This window comes from Mustela putorius, unplaced genomic scaffold (genome assembly GCF_011764305.1).
Source record: "Mustela putorius furo isolate JIRA1106 unplaced genomic scaffold, ASM1176430v1.1 tig00000129_pilon_pilon_pilon, whole genome shotgun sequence".
Lineage (NCBI taxonomy): Eukaryota > Metazoa > Chordata > Mammalia > Carnivora > Mustelidae > Mustela > Mustela putorius.
The window spans coordinates 31,454,847-31,468,243 of NW_025421290.1; the positions used below are offsets into that span (position 1 = coordinate 31,454,847).

At 39.7% G+C, this 13,397-nt stretch overlaps 1 protein-coding gene across 1 annotated transcript; it reads right to left on the reverse strand.

Moving 5' to 3' along the window:
* Positions 1–4,737: 4,737 nt before the first annotated feature.
* LOC101681648 (mitochondrial import inner membrane translocase subunit Tim9-like) lies at positions 4,738–5,336 on the reverse strand. Its single transcript, XM_045074630.1, has 2 exons — positions 5,256–5,336; positions 4,738–5,171 (listed from the first exon to the last, which is right to left on the reverse strand). The coding sequence occupies exon 2, from the start codon at positions 5,143–5,145 to the stop codon at positions 4,768–4,770; it is 378 nt and encodes a 125-aa protein (XP_044930565.1). The 5' UTR covers positions 5,146–5,171; positions 5,256–5,336; the 3' UTR covers positions 4,738–4,767.
* Positions 5,337–13,397: the final 8,061 nt, after the last annotated feature.

Sequence of the window (13,397 nt, forward strand, 5' to 3'; positions counted from 1 at the left end):
TTTTTGGTTATCATGTGGGGAAGGTCGCTACTGGCATTTGCGTAAGCGAGATGTTCTTTAGCATCTTGTGGTGCAGAAGACAGTCCCCCCTGACAAAAATTGCCCAGTTCAAAATGTGAATCCCAGCATGTTGTCTAATTTTGACTAATCGTTAAAATGCACTTCACTGCTTCCATTAAACTATATTCTTGTTTTTCTCTTTCTTCTGTTATATGCCACCTTTCCAACCTAACAGAAAAGTGAAAATTATGAATGCATAGGGAAAATAAAGTTAAGGGGCAAAGAGAAAATTAAAAATGAACAAAAAAACAAAAACCCCACTGATATCATCTTCTCTTCATTTTGCTTTATCCAAAGATCTAACTCAATTGAAAAGAGAGATGGTATGAGGGTGTTAAAAAAAAAAAAAAAAAAAAAAAGGTAGCTGAAATTTAGAAAAATACCATACTAAAAATATTTTCTTAAGAATCTATTTTTTTAAGAATCTAATCTATTTTTTTAAGAATCTAAAAAAAAAAATACCAAGTTTATAGATTTTACATTTTAGAGCATCAGTAAGATTGTGCCGTAAAAGATAAAACCGGCTTCAAATCCTAGGCCTACCAATTAATTATCATGTGCTCTTTCTACAAATCTAAATCATCTGAGATGTTGAAAGAGATTGCAATCTGTCTCAGGGTTTGGGGGATGATTTGCCATATTACATGCAATGTTCTAACAAACCCTACACTTGACCCAGAGTAGGCCCTATGAACTGCAAAAACTTTCAGCACAAAATGATTCCATCTAAACTTCTGAACCAAGAGACTGAACCAAACTTCTAGCATGGCTTCTAGAAGTATAAGGCCATGTTCCTAGAAGGACCCCAGACCTCCCTAAAAATGCCTACCCAAGAAAGTTCAATGCTGCCAAGTGGATTTACTGTCTGTTCTAGTCAAAACGTGGTAATAGGTGGATAGGTCCCAAACCCTCTCTTAGACAAATTACTTTAGAAAACTTGCCCTGAGGGGCACCTGGGTGGCTCAGTGGGTTAAAGCCTCTGCCTTTGGCTCAGGTCATGATCCCAGGGTCCTGGGATGGAGCCCCGCCTCGGGCTCTTTGCTCGGCGGGGAGACTGATTCCTCTTCTCTCTCTCCCTGCCTGCCTTTATCCCTATTTGTGATCTCTGTCCATCAAATAAATAAATAAAATCTTAAAAAAAAAAAAAAAGAGAGAGAGAAGAAAAGAAAAAAGAAAACTTGTCCTGATAAATCCCTTCTCTGCCCCTTTGAACTGTAAATCTCTTGCTATGCAGCCCTGTCTTCCCAAGACCTAGATGTAATGTCTTTCAAATATAAGTAATCAGGAGATAGCTCTGGTGGGAGAGTAAGGGCCTAACTTCAGTGGGCACCTTTTCTGACTTACACAACTACCTTCATCACAAAGACAGAAGTCGGCTTCTACTTTGGATAAGCACCAATTAGCAACCCACCCAACTGACTGACTCACATGGACCCAACCCCCCTCAGTGATCTTGTGCCTTTTTTTAGCACATCCCAGCATTTAAAAAGTTGTGTCCTTGGTTTTGGCGAAGCTGAGCTCAGTAGTCTCTGTATTCTCTTCTGAACTGGAGTAGTTATCATGGAATAAAATCTGCCTTTACCACCTTTTACACTTGTCCAGCTTTGTTTCTCTTGGACAGACCTTACAAGCAACAACAGCAAGAGTAACAGTGGTTGTCCAAAGGTGGCAGTTTCCTAAAAATCCCACTGGCAGAATAATGAAAGGAAAATGAAATATCTTTGTGAATGGGAATTTTCTTACAGAATATTGTTACGACTGTTCCTCTTAGAAAAAAGAGACAGAAAAGCCCCATTTGTTAGGCTAAGGCTAGATATTGTATACATTTGTTTTAGAAAGTATTGTCCATCAGAGATAACTCTGTACTGGTTACCATGATGTGATCAGAAAAACATTTTATGAAAAGTAAGCTGAATGACAAAAATTCTTACATGACACATAGTGGTATGATTTCATTTAAGTATCTTTCTTGAAATAACAAAATCATAGAAAGAGAGAACAAATTATTTAAATGCCTTTAATTAAGGAAGGGGTGGTAGACTGAAAAGAAATGGGTGTGTCTTTGCAAGAGCACCATGAAGGATCCTTGTTTTATTGGAAATGCTCTGTACTGACTCTATTAATGTCAATATCCGTGTGGTAATATTGTATTAGTTTTGCAGGATGTTTTTGGGGGAGGGAGACTAAGTATTACAATGGAATGACTCTATGTTTTTTTTAACAACTGCATATGAATCTACAATTATCTTCAAATAAAAGCCAAAAGTTATGATAAAATAAAGATGTTCAAACAAAAAAAAAATTGTGTTTGAACACCATTTTTTTCCCAAATTAAAAAAAATCAATTAAATCTATGATGATTTATAGATAACTTACCTCTACCTCTAGGAACAAATTAGTCAATGATCAATAGTTCTCTGATTCTGTAGAAAACTTTAGGGATCAGTCAGATAGAAAGAGGAGCAAGAAACAAGTGGCAAACAGGACTGAAACCTCAGTCAGAGAGGTTTTTTTTTTTTTTCTATTAATAATTTGAAACTGACTTAACTCAGTAATTTTCCAAATGACAATAAGGAAAGTAACCAAATACAGGGGACCCATGTAGGCAAGTCACAACCTAAAAAGACCATAAATATCACACTCAATCTCAGTTGTATCTATTCCAAAGTAGAAAACAGATGAATCTTAAGAGTGTCCTACTTAGAAGTGTTTGTGAAGGAAGAGGTCGTAAGCAATCTTTTCTTCCACCTCTGCCCTTTCATTCCAAAACATTGAAACTTACAGACTTGATCTTAGAAAGAATTTGGTATAAAGGCTGATCGCTTCAACTTAAGCAATATATTAAGATAGGTTTAAGAGTCTAGTCCAGAATCCACTTTGAAAATTATTTTTTTAAAAGATTTTATCTATTTATTTGACAGAGAGAGAGAGATCACAATCAGGCAGAAAGGCAGGCAGAGATAGAGGGGGAAGCAGGCTCCCTGCAGAGCAGAGATTCCTGAGGCGGGGCTTGATCCCAGGACCCTGAGATCATGACCCGAGCCAAATGCAGAGGCTCCAACCCACTGAGACACCCAGGCACCCCACTTTGAAAATTATTTTAATTCAATATACTATCATAGTCACTTATCACACCCCAAACTTTCAGAACTCTAGGCACTTAGGTGGGCAGCCTGGGATGGCAGAGGAAGGGCAGGTTCAAGTAACAATCCATGAGTCATACTAATTCCAGCTCACTCATAGTTTGCTTTGAGACTTTGATTCTTTTTTTTTTTTAAAGATTTTATTTATTTATTTGACAGAAATCACAAGTAGATGGAGAGGCAGGAGAGAGAGAGAGGGAAGCAGACTCCCTGCTGAGCAGAGAGCCCGATGCGGGACTCGATCCCAGGACCCCGAGATCATGACCTGAGCCGAAGGCAGCAGCTTAACCCACTGAGCCACCCAGGCGCCTGAGATTTGATTCTTTAACGACAAAGTGAGAAGCCCAAACTGTTTGCTCTTGACTTGAACATTCTTATTTTAAAGTATAGGAATTTAAAGATTAGAGTTGGGGGTCACTGGTACAGGAAGGGAGACCTAAGCAAAAAATGGCAACTACGGGGGCACCTGGGTGGCTCAGTGGGTTAAGCCGCTGTCTTCGGCTCAGGTCATGATCTCAGGGTCCTGGGATCAAGTTCCGCATCGGGCTCTCTGCTCAGCAGGGAGCCTGCTTCCCTCTTTCTCTCTCTCTGCCTGCCTCTCCATCTACTTGTGATTTCTCTCTGTCAAATAAATAAATAAAATCTTTAAAAATAAATAAATAAAAATAAATTAAAAAATTTAAAAAAATGGCAACAATGCACTTGACACAGACTTTTCTAAGAGCTATACGGTCTCTAATTCCATCTAAATATTCTTCTATGATTTTCACTATAGAACTGATTTCCAGAAAAGGAGTGAGGCAAAGAAAAATTATAGATTGCGTAAAATTAAGTCTCCTTTTTATTTTTATTTTTTAAAGGTTTATCTGTTTATTCATTTGACACAGAGAGAAGAGAGAGAGAGAGAGCAAGAGAAAGAACAGGAGCAGGGGGAGCGGGAGAGGGAGAAGCAGGTTTCCTGCTCGGCAGAAAGCCTGATGAGGGGCTCGATCCCAGAACCCTGGGATCATAATCTGAGCCAAAGACAGACATTTAATGGCTGAGCAACCCAGGTACCCCAAAGTCTCCTTTTTAAATAGAGTAAATAAAATCTCACGCCACAGATTAGAATTTATAAAGATTAAGGGATGATGGATATGGCCATCTATCGTTCCTTGGCTCTGCTTGCTAGTTTTTAAAATAATCCAGTAAACTAGATTTCTTTTTCAGTAAATTGAATTTTGTATAATTCTATGGATAAGTTAATATGTACCTAGTAGTTAATTAAATATATATATATTTTTTTCAGTGATATTTCCATTTATTTTACTTTTAGTAATAAAAAATTGTTTCTATCTCATACATGATTGAACACATATTTTGCTTTAGAATTAAAAGTCATAATTGAAGAAACAATGGTTTATTTTTCTAATGAAATTACCAAGCTGCTGAATCTTAAGGCCTCAACAAATGTTGCATCTTATTATTTTCATTGAACAATAAGACCTTCTATTTTAATTATTCTCGGTAAACAGCAATTTTGTTTCTCCAGTTGTTTCTATTTGCCAAAGTCATGACTGATGGTTTAATAGGGTGGCTGCTGCTTTCCTGGGATTCTATCAAGATGAATCCTCACTTCCATCGCAACCGCTGCTGCCAGTCTTTCATCAAAAGTCCATCCATCAGGACTTCTATATCGTGGTTGGCCAAGAAGTCCTGCTTTGGCTGCCAGGGCTTCATTCTGCTGAATATGATACTCCTGAAATCTCATGGATATTCTCTGTGTCATTTTTAAATATTTCTGTAAGCAGTGTTCTGAACAGGTGGTCTCTTCGGGTTTCACTTCTCTAGTTGTGAAGTCTTTAACGCAATCCAAAAAGCAGGTTTCTGTAAGTTTATTGTAGGTTCCAAGAAACTCCTTAAACTGTTTTATCTGATCAGATTCTGGTATTTGTTTAGCCATATTCTAAAGGTATGTTTATTAGTCACCTTTTCTGATGCATGAGTTTCCTTTTGTTCGGAAAATTAGTTGTCCAACCTTTGCTTGAATGTCTCCAATGACTGATTTCTTACTTGAGCACAAGCTCTCGCATCCGACACCAGTGCGAGGTTGGGGGGCTGCGCTGCCAGTCGATTCTAGGGGCAGAGAGTCTGGGTCAGGGAGTTAAAATATATTTTTATGTGCTACTTCACTGAATCCTCAATCCCATGGCAATAGCCAGAATTATACAAGTAAGCAAACCATTGTTAATACTCTCCATTACAGATTAGGGATTGTTCAACTTTTTCTAATAGTGTGGAGAGGCTTAGTAAGAAATGAACCAAGAATAGAGAGATTGTATAGGATAGAAATCAATGGTACTTTTGAGTGATGGGGTTGAGGTGGGTGTAAGGATTTAAAAACTTGTTCAGAGTGAACTAAGACAGGAATGACAGATGAAACAATTGAAGGAGCTGGTATAGATAAGCCATTCATGGAGCTCTTCTTTAAAGGAGAGCAGAGTAATTTCAGAGAGCAGATAGAAGACATGGAAACGAAGAAAGGGAATATTATTGCATCTTTGAATGCTGATGGAAGTAATAAAGTAGAGGGAAAATGGACTGGCAATACAGAAGGTGGAAGAAATAGCTGGAAAACCCTGGGAGAAGTAGATTTTAGTTAGATTATGAGTTTTCATTGCATATGTGGCAATTGCATTGCAATTCATGGCATCTGTGCTGCAAAAGGAGTTCAAGATCCAGCAAAGTATGAGCAAAAGCAGAGAAAGAGAAGATTCTAGGGACTTTCAGAGCTAGTAGGAGCTGACTGATCAGATTTATTAAAGGAAATGTTTTCTCACCAAACTTAGTCTCCTGTTAGAGTGTTACTTTCCCATATAACAAAATCCTTCAGCTGAGTGAAATGTTTTGGAAAGCTGATACGGTGCTGTAGTGGGATCCACTTAGTGCGATCAGGAGAGGGAAGGTTCTACTGGCCTGGCACTCTGACAGTGGTATTACCATCCCTAGATCTGCCCTTCCCTGCTCAGATTTTGACTAATCGTGCACTTTAAGGGGAGAGTGGAAGGTGTGCATGAGGAAGTCAAGGAAGACAGCTACAAATCTTCACCAGTGTTAGCAAGCAGAACATGGACGTTTGGTTAGGCATGATGCACTCTGAATTTCTTGTCCAGAACCCAGTTTATCATCTGTTAGCAACATCCTCAAAGGCATTTAAAATGGAAAAGTTACATGTATTATCAGGCTCTACGCCATCATTATTCAGGAGGGTTTCCAAAGGACCTAATACCTGTAGCACTATGTTGGAAATGGGCCGGTAAGGAATGATGTTCCTTAAGATGAGGAATATGTTGTCCTACTCTTTTTCCCAGCATTCAAAGTATTATCCATTCAGTTTACAACTTTAATGCATACATCAGCTGATACATATTCAACTCTTAGCAATATCTGTATAACTAGTCAGGAATGACTTCTATAGTGTATAAAAATTCAAATCTCTTCACAAATATTTTTCGTTTCATTTACAAAACTTATGATTTTATGGTCAAGAATCAGCAACAACCTATGGTACATATGCTGTCTCTCATGCCCCTGGAGGGAAGGTATCGCCCCCTTATATTTGACACAAAAAGTACACACACTTCAAAGCTCTAGTGGATTTAGGGACATTATACTGTGTCTTCGCAGGAGAGCAGGGCAGGGGAAGTCCTGAGATATATAACCCTTCTTGTGCTCACTGGAGTCTTCTCTTCATTTTCTTCCTCCCTCCTTCTTCTGTATTGTCTTAATAGTGTCCCTCCTTCCCTGAACACCCACATCCTGCATGTTATTCTCCTTTGTGCAACATAACTGGCCCCACTCAGAAATCTTGGTTTAAGTTGACTTTCCCCAAGCAGACTTACTGGGCTATTTTCCTGACAAAGAAGACATTTTCATAGTCACCTCCAAGACCACATAACTGTCCATCTTTTTACTCAACTGTTACCAAGATACTATCCTCGGTGCCTTCAGTTGCTGTAACTTCTATAAGCAGAGGTGCAGCTCTTCACAGGAAAAATGTAATGCAAAGACTCAGGAAGAAGAAAGGATTATATGTCTCTGTCTCTTCTTCCTCTGAAGCACTATGCTTCATACAGTCTCTCCATAGGTAGAAAACACGATGGCAATTCAAGCCTCATTGGAAATCCCAAATGAGGAGTCTGATTGGTCTGCCCAGGTCAGAGGTGCTGCTGGGTCTCGTTCTGAGCAGTCTAGGGTTCTAGTGGCAAGGTTTCTAGTGGCTGGCTGATCTTGGCTCACTTACCCCATCCATATAGCCATGCGATGTTGGGTACCATGATGGACTACTTCACTAGAACACAAGAAATGGGGAAAGATCAAGTGGAAAAAAAGAAACGTCATTGTTAGAAAAAAAATAATAAAGAATGGTTCCAGGTTTCTCTTGCTATCTGAAAGTAGAGTGCACCTATGAAAACTTTTATAAGCAAAAATGATGTAAAACAAAGAAGACATTACCATTCATTTACGCAGGGGAAAAAAAGAAAAGCATTCTGAGACCCACAAAATGGCCTCTTCTAGATTTTTCTCATACCTTAGGACACATCTTGCTAACCGATGCACAAAATAAATCAAGCTAAAACCCTGATGCTCACAGACACAGTTCAAAGTTTCTGGGAAGAGGTACTGATGTAGTTCCTGGGAAGCATGGGTGCACTGCTCTCACTGCTGGGGGTATGCACTGCCCGTATCACAGCTCACTGCAAAACCAGAGGTTGAACACTACTTTTGCTTCTTGCGGTTATCATAATATCAAGAATCCTCTTTGGATTTTCTTTTGGTTAGTGAAAGTCGGTAATGATCATAAAAGTGAGTGGCATTAATACCAACTTCCAAAACATGGGGGATGCCTACAGATGAAAAAGTATAGTTACCAGAAATAAGACTGTGAAGCAAATCTGTCCTCATTTACAAAACTTACAAAAGAGGCTAGAAGTTCCTAACGTACCAAAATGTTTTATATGTGTAAATGTAAATTAAAATATACATATGTGTGAATACTATTTTCTACATATTGTATATGTGTATGTGTATGCATATATATTACTATTTATAATATATACCCATGTGATATACTATACATATATTATGTATATATGTGTTTATACTTTCTAATGAACTAAATGAACTGCAAGATTCTTTTGGAAAGAAAACAAAGGGAGAAGAAAATTGTAGGAGGGAAGAATGCAGCTTGAAAGTGGAAAGTTGATGGGGCGCCTGGGTGGCTCAGTGGTTAAGCCACTGCCTTCGGCTCAGGTCATGATCTCAGGGTCCTGGATCGAGTCCCGCATCGGGCTCTCTGCTCAGCAGGGAGCCTGCTTCCTCCTCTCTCTCTCTGCCTGCCTCTCTGCCTACTTGTGATTTCTCTCTGTCAAATAAATAAATAAAATCTTTAAAAAAAAAAAAAAAAAAAAAAAAAAAAAAAAAAAAGAAAGTGGAAAGTTGAATGAAAGATTGAACTGCCTTCCATTTTATTCAATTATGTATTCATTTAATCAGTGTTTTATTAAATTTCCTTTACCAGTTGCACTCTTTTTGGTGAAGTTTTGCTCAGGTAATGTACACAATGATGGGAAAATATTGCTAAGTAGATCACCTTGGTTGTTCCCTTATTGCCCCCTGTTTGGTGCCCAGATGCAAGTGAGGTCTTTTATGTCACTGTCTGGGGAAGGTGCTTTGCCATCCTCTCCGGGCCACCCTCTAGTTCCAGCTACCAAAAGTGATGCCAATGTTGGACACCCCAAAGTCTGGCACTGTAGTGCTTCTATTAGGTGTATCATCTGATAAGTACATTTATGACCCTTTTAAAGAAAGATTTGCAGTGAGGACATATGGCCCTTAGAGATATGGGACAGTATGTTCCAGAGATGTACTCCTGAAATGGCTTTTATTACTGGGGTTGAGTTTTGGGGTCTATTCTCTGTTTCCTAACAGAAGGAAGGGATAAACTGATTAGTTAAAAAGAAATAAAGTGATATGCTTTTAGTTTTTAAGGGAAATAAAAAATCCATGCCTCCTTTAAAAAGGGGACATCTGCCTTTGATTTTTCAATGCTAACTTAATGCTAATACCCACATCACACTCAACGTGCCCCTGGCAGATGTTTGATAATGAATCTGCTTAGAAATTCATCCAGTAAAGTCTGCAGGGGAAATCCAAGACTCTAGCATGTAGGAGTTAGCTTCAAATCAACCCAAAGCCTGATTGCACACTTGCTTGGACTGAGGTTTGCATAGGCCAGTTACTAAAAATATGAGTCATAAAGAGCCAGACACTTCCTTGATGCCAGCCCCTCCTCAGTCTTGCCACGGGGATCAATATAAACTGTGCCCTTTATTGAGTGTTTGATACAATTAAAAACAGTATTGAATCTAAGAAAACCATTCCTAAGTAACTTTCTCTTCATAAATTAGTTTGAAAATCTCTTACATTTTGCTGAATTTAATATAATATAAATGGCAATTTTTAAAATGTATCAGCAAAGCCTTAGGGAAAGGGACAGGCTGATTGTTTGCCATCACATATGGATAGAAGCAACTACATAAAATAATAACAGTAATAATAATAATACAATGAGCCTGTGGCAAACATTTCTGTGGAGTTTTTTGAATTTCAAGGAAATTTTGCATATTTCTTTTCAAATTCAACTTTTCTGCTTCATGATATAGGAGAGAATTAAGAAGTTATTGTTCCCCCAATTTTGAGAAGAAAAATATTGAGGCTCAGATATAGGAACAGATTTTCCTGATGTCATGGATCTGTTGAACCTATGACTCTCTCTGGTTCTCTTTCCACCCAACACCCTACTAAAGTCAGAAAACAAAGGGCAAATAATTAGGATGCAGGAAAGGCTGAGCCCATCATGCACAGGCAAAGATCTGAATGCCCACTCATTGTCCCATGCTTTGGGTTAACATGAGAGCCACACGCAGGTTGTAATGCAGTGACGGAATGAGAGCTCCCCAGTCAGAGCCACTGGGCTTCGTTCCCAACTTAATCACCACCATCTTCAGTCAGTTATTTTCCTTCTCCAAGTCTCCATTTCCTCAAATGCAAGATGGGAGATATAATCACATTTCCCCCCAAAGCTTTTTGCAAGGATTTACTAATTGAGGCAAATAAAGCATTTGGCCCAGTGCCTGGCATCCTGCAAATTCTCTGCAAGTGTTAGTGGTTGCCCTTATCATAGACACATATATTGCATTCTTGTAAATGAAAGAAATCTTTCCACATCCACACAGTTTCCCTGGGATTTGCTTGGGTGGGAAAGATGCTTTCTTAGAAATGTGTCTTTTAATATGTCTTAAAAAAAAAAAAAAAGAGGGGACTGTTTTCAACCCAGGATAGATATGTTTATCACTTTGCAAAGTACCTTAGCAAATCTTAAAATATACATGTAGTTCTGGAACATGGTAGAACTAAGTTAAAATACACATAATAACGAAGTAACAAGGATTATAATTCTTTCTTAGAAATGGAGATGGAGACAGTGATGTTGATGGAAGAGGAAACAGGAGAAGAAAGATAAAAGAAGGATCCAATTTGACAACTGGAGAAAATTTCCAGTAACTTATTGGCAAGTAGAAGGCTAAATAGATAAAAGACAGTACAAGTTTGTCATATTAGAAAAGACCAAAATGTGGGGGGGGGGGGCTGAGTAGCTCAGTCAGTTAGGCATTTTGACTTAGGTCAGGATCTTGGGGTCGTGAGATTGAGCCTGTGTTGGGCTCTGCAGTCAGCAGAGAGTCTGCTGGAGAGTCTCTCTCCTCTCTCTCTGCCCCTAACCCCCTGGTCTCTCTCTCTTTCTCTCAAATAAAGTAAATAAACCAAAGAAGGAAAGAAGGAAGGAAGGAAAACAAAAGGAAGAGAGGAAGAAAGAAAGAAAAGATTAAGGTACTTTAGGACAGTGATTTTTGAGACTTGTTACCTTTTTTGGGCTGTGCATATGTCTTAGGAAAAGTCTGTTTCAAGAATCACCCACGTGCTAGCATGCATTGTGCAAAAGCAGGGAGCAGAGGCAGTGAGTGGGGAAGGCAGTGGTGTACGGAGGAAGGAAGACACAAACCGCTGGAGGCTTCCCAACAATTAAGGACAGAAATTCATGGGGCCAGTTGCTGCAAACATGCACTCCCACCTGAGCAGACTCCTGAATGTCCAGGGTGCACAGAACACTGAAATTACATGGAATAATGGCCCCGGAAGAATGGAGGAGGTGGAGACATCTCAATTACATACACAGAAGGAACACACACCCATTAAAGCATGCATATCACGTATTTTCATACAATTTTCACATGAATTCATGTTTTATGTCTTTTGTTTTCTATTTAGTTTGCTCGATTCTTAAGTCCTTCAGTATGCCAGTCTCAGAAACAGAAACATTAGGGGGCAGAAAAATGTATTTGTTTCCCAAAATTGCTTGCACCCTCTGGATTTAAAGGAACACAATGGTCAGAGTTGCATGCTGCTTTCTAGACTTTATATTACTCTCCTTTGCTAGGGGATCAACCCTTGTCTACAGATACGTGTTGTGACAGTTAAGAACAAGTGGCCTTGTGGATGGTCAGGAGAGAATGGAGCAGCTCAGTGTCTCCCTTTCTTCCCTTTTCTCCTGGAGAGCCGATCCAACGAGCAACTATGTGTCTCTACCCTCAACCAGATCTCCAACCGGATTACTAACTGGGCTTTTATGGTAGCTGTCAATGTGCCCGGTTTCTAGAGACTTCTGATTCCTCATAGGCTAATAGCCAAAGACCCCACAGAGTCTGCTGCAAAGTGCTAATCTCATTTATGTTAAATAAAGCATCACAATCTGATGGCTTTTCAAAGCTGCAGTTTTCATCAGGCCACCTTAATCTATAGGACAGTGTCACTGAATCATTTTGTTCCAGGAACCATGAAATGGTGCACGCTATTGACACTATTACCTTTATCAAATCATGACATATTTCACTGGTCATTTAACACTAATTGGGTCCGTAGGCTGCATCAGATAATTTGCCCAAGACACAGCAGGAATTATTCTCGCTACAACCCTGTGAGGCATGAGCTAACATTTGCCCCATTTTAGGGATGATGAAACTAAGGCTAGCAGGTATGAAATCATTTTCTTAAGGCTGTTTCATGGGGACAGGGCAGAATCCAATTCAGAACCTGTGCTCTCTCTATGACTCTGAACTTTGGAGCAAAGCTGAACAGTAATACCACCTGTCAATTCCATCCCACTCTTTAGAAATTGCCTCCAGAGAGAAAGTGTCACCTTCCTTCCTGGGACCCAGATGCAGTAGCTTGCCCCTCCATGCCCGCCTAAGATCAGAACAGAGGGAGGAGGTGGGAGCTGAAAAGCCCCACATGCAATTTCATCCATCTGAGATGCCAGGCCAGCCTGTATTGCGTGTCACTCCACATCAGGCAGAAAGCAAGGCCGAATTAAATCCGTCTGTCAAGACACCCAGATTTGCAGCAAGTAGAGATGCTCTTTACTCTTTATGTGAAAGCTCTGATTGAAAAGACAAAAAGAATTTAATCACTCACTCTGCACTACTGCTCCGCTAGCTCCAAAGTTTCTGACTTGGCTTCTCCCCTTGCCTGCCCCCCTTTCTTTGGAAAGCCAACCTGCGCTGCTTTGTTTGGGATAAGCCCTCCCAGCTAAGCTTCAATAATTGGATTACTCGCACGCTCTGTGAGTAGCTCTTATAAGTCAGCAGTTTATGGAGCTGAGCAAACAGACAGGTGCTGGACCAGAAAGGGCACGCTTTTCCAGGGTTGGCTTGGGGTCCTCACGATGCTTTAAAGTTTGATGGTCCGAAGCAGAAATGCCAGTGCACCCTGCAGGTGATAAAAAAAAAGGACAGTTCAGGGGTGTCAGTCCCTCGGGTAGAGGGACACAAAACCAGAAGGCAAACATGCAGTTGGAGGACTGTGGGGTTTTTGCCTGAATCTCTCTGAATATCCATGATTATGAGATTAAGGTCAGGAGATTATGGAAATACATTCCCAGAGGCAAAGCAAGCTTTGCTTAGCACGACTGACTCAAATCAGTGCCCTGGTTTGGGCGACCTCGATAAAAATCTGAGGGTGTAAATAACTATTTGTCACAAGTCATTAACCAGCTCTGTTGTTGAACTTAAAGAAGCAGAAGTAGGGGCCATTCATCCA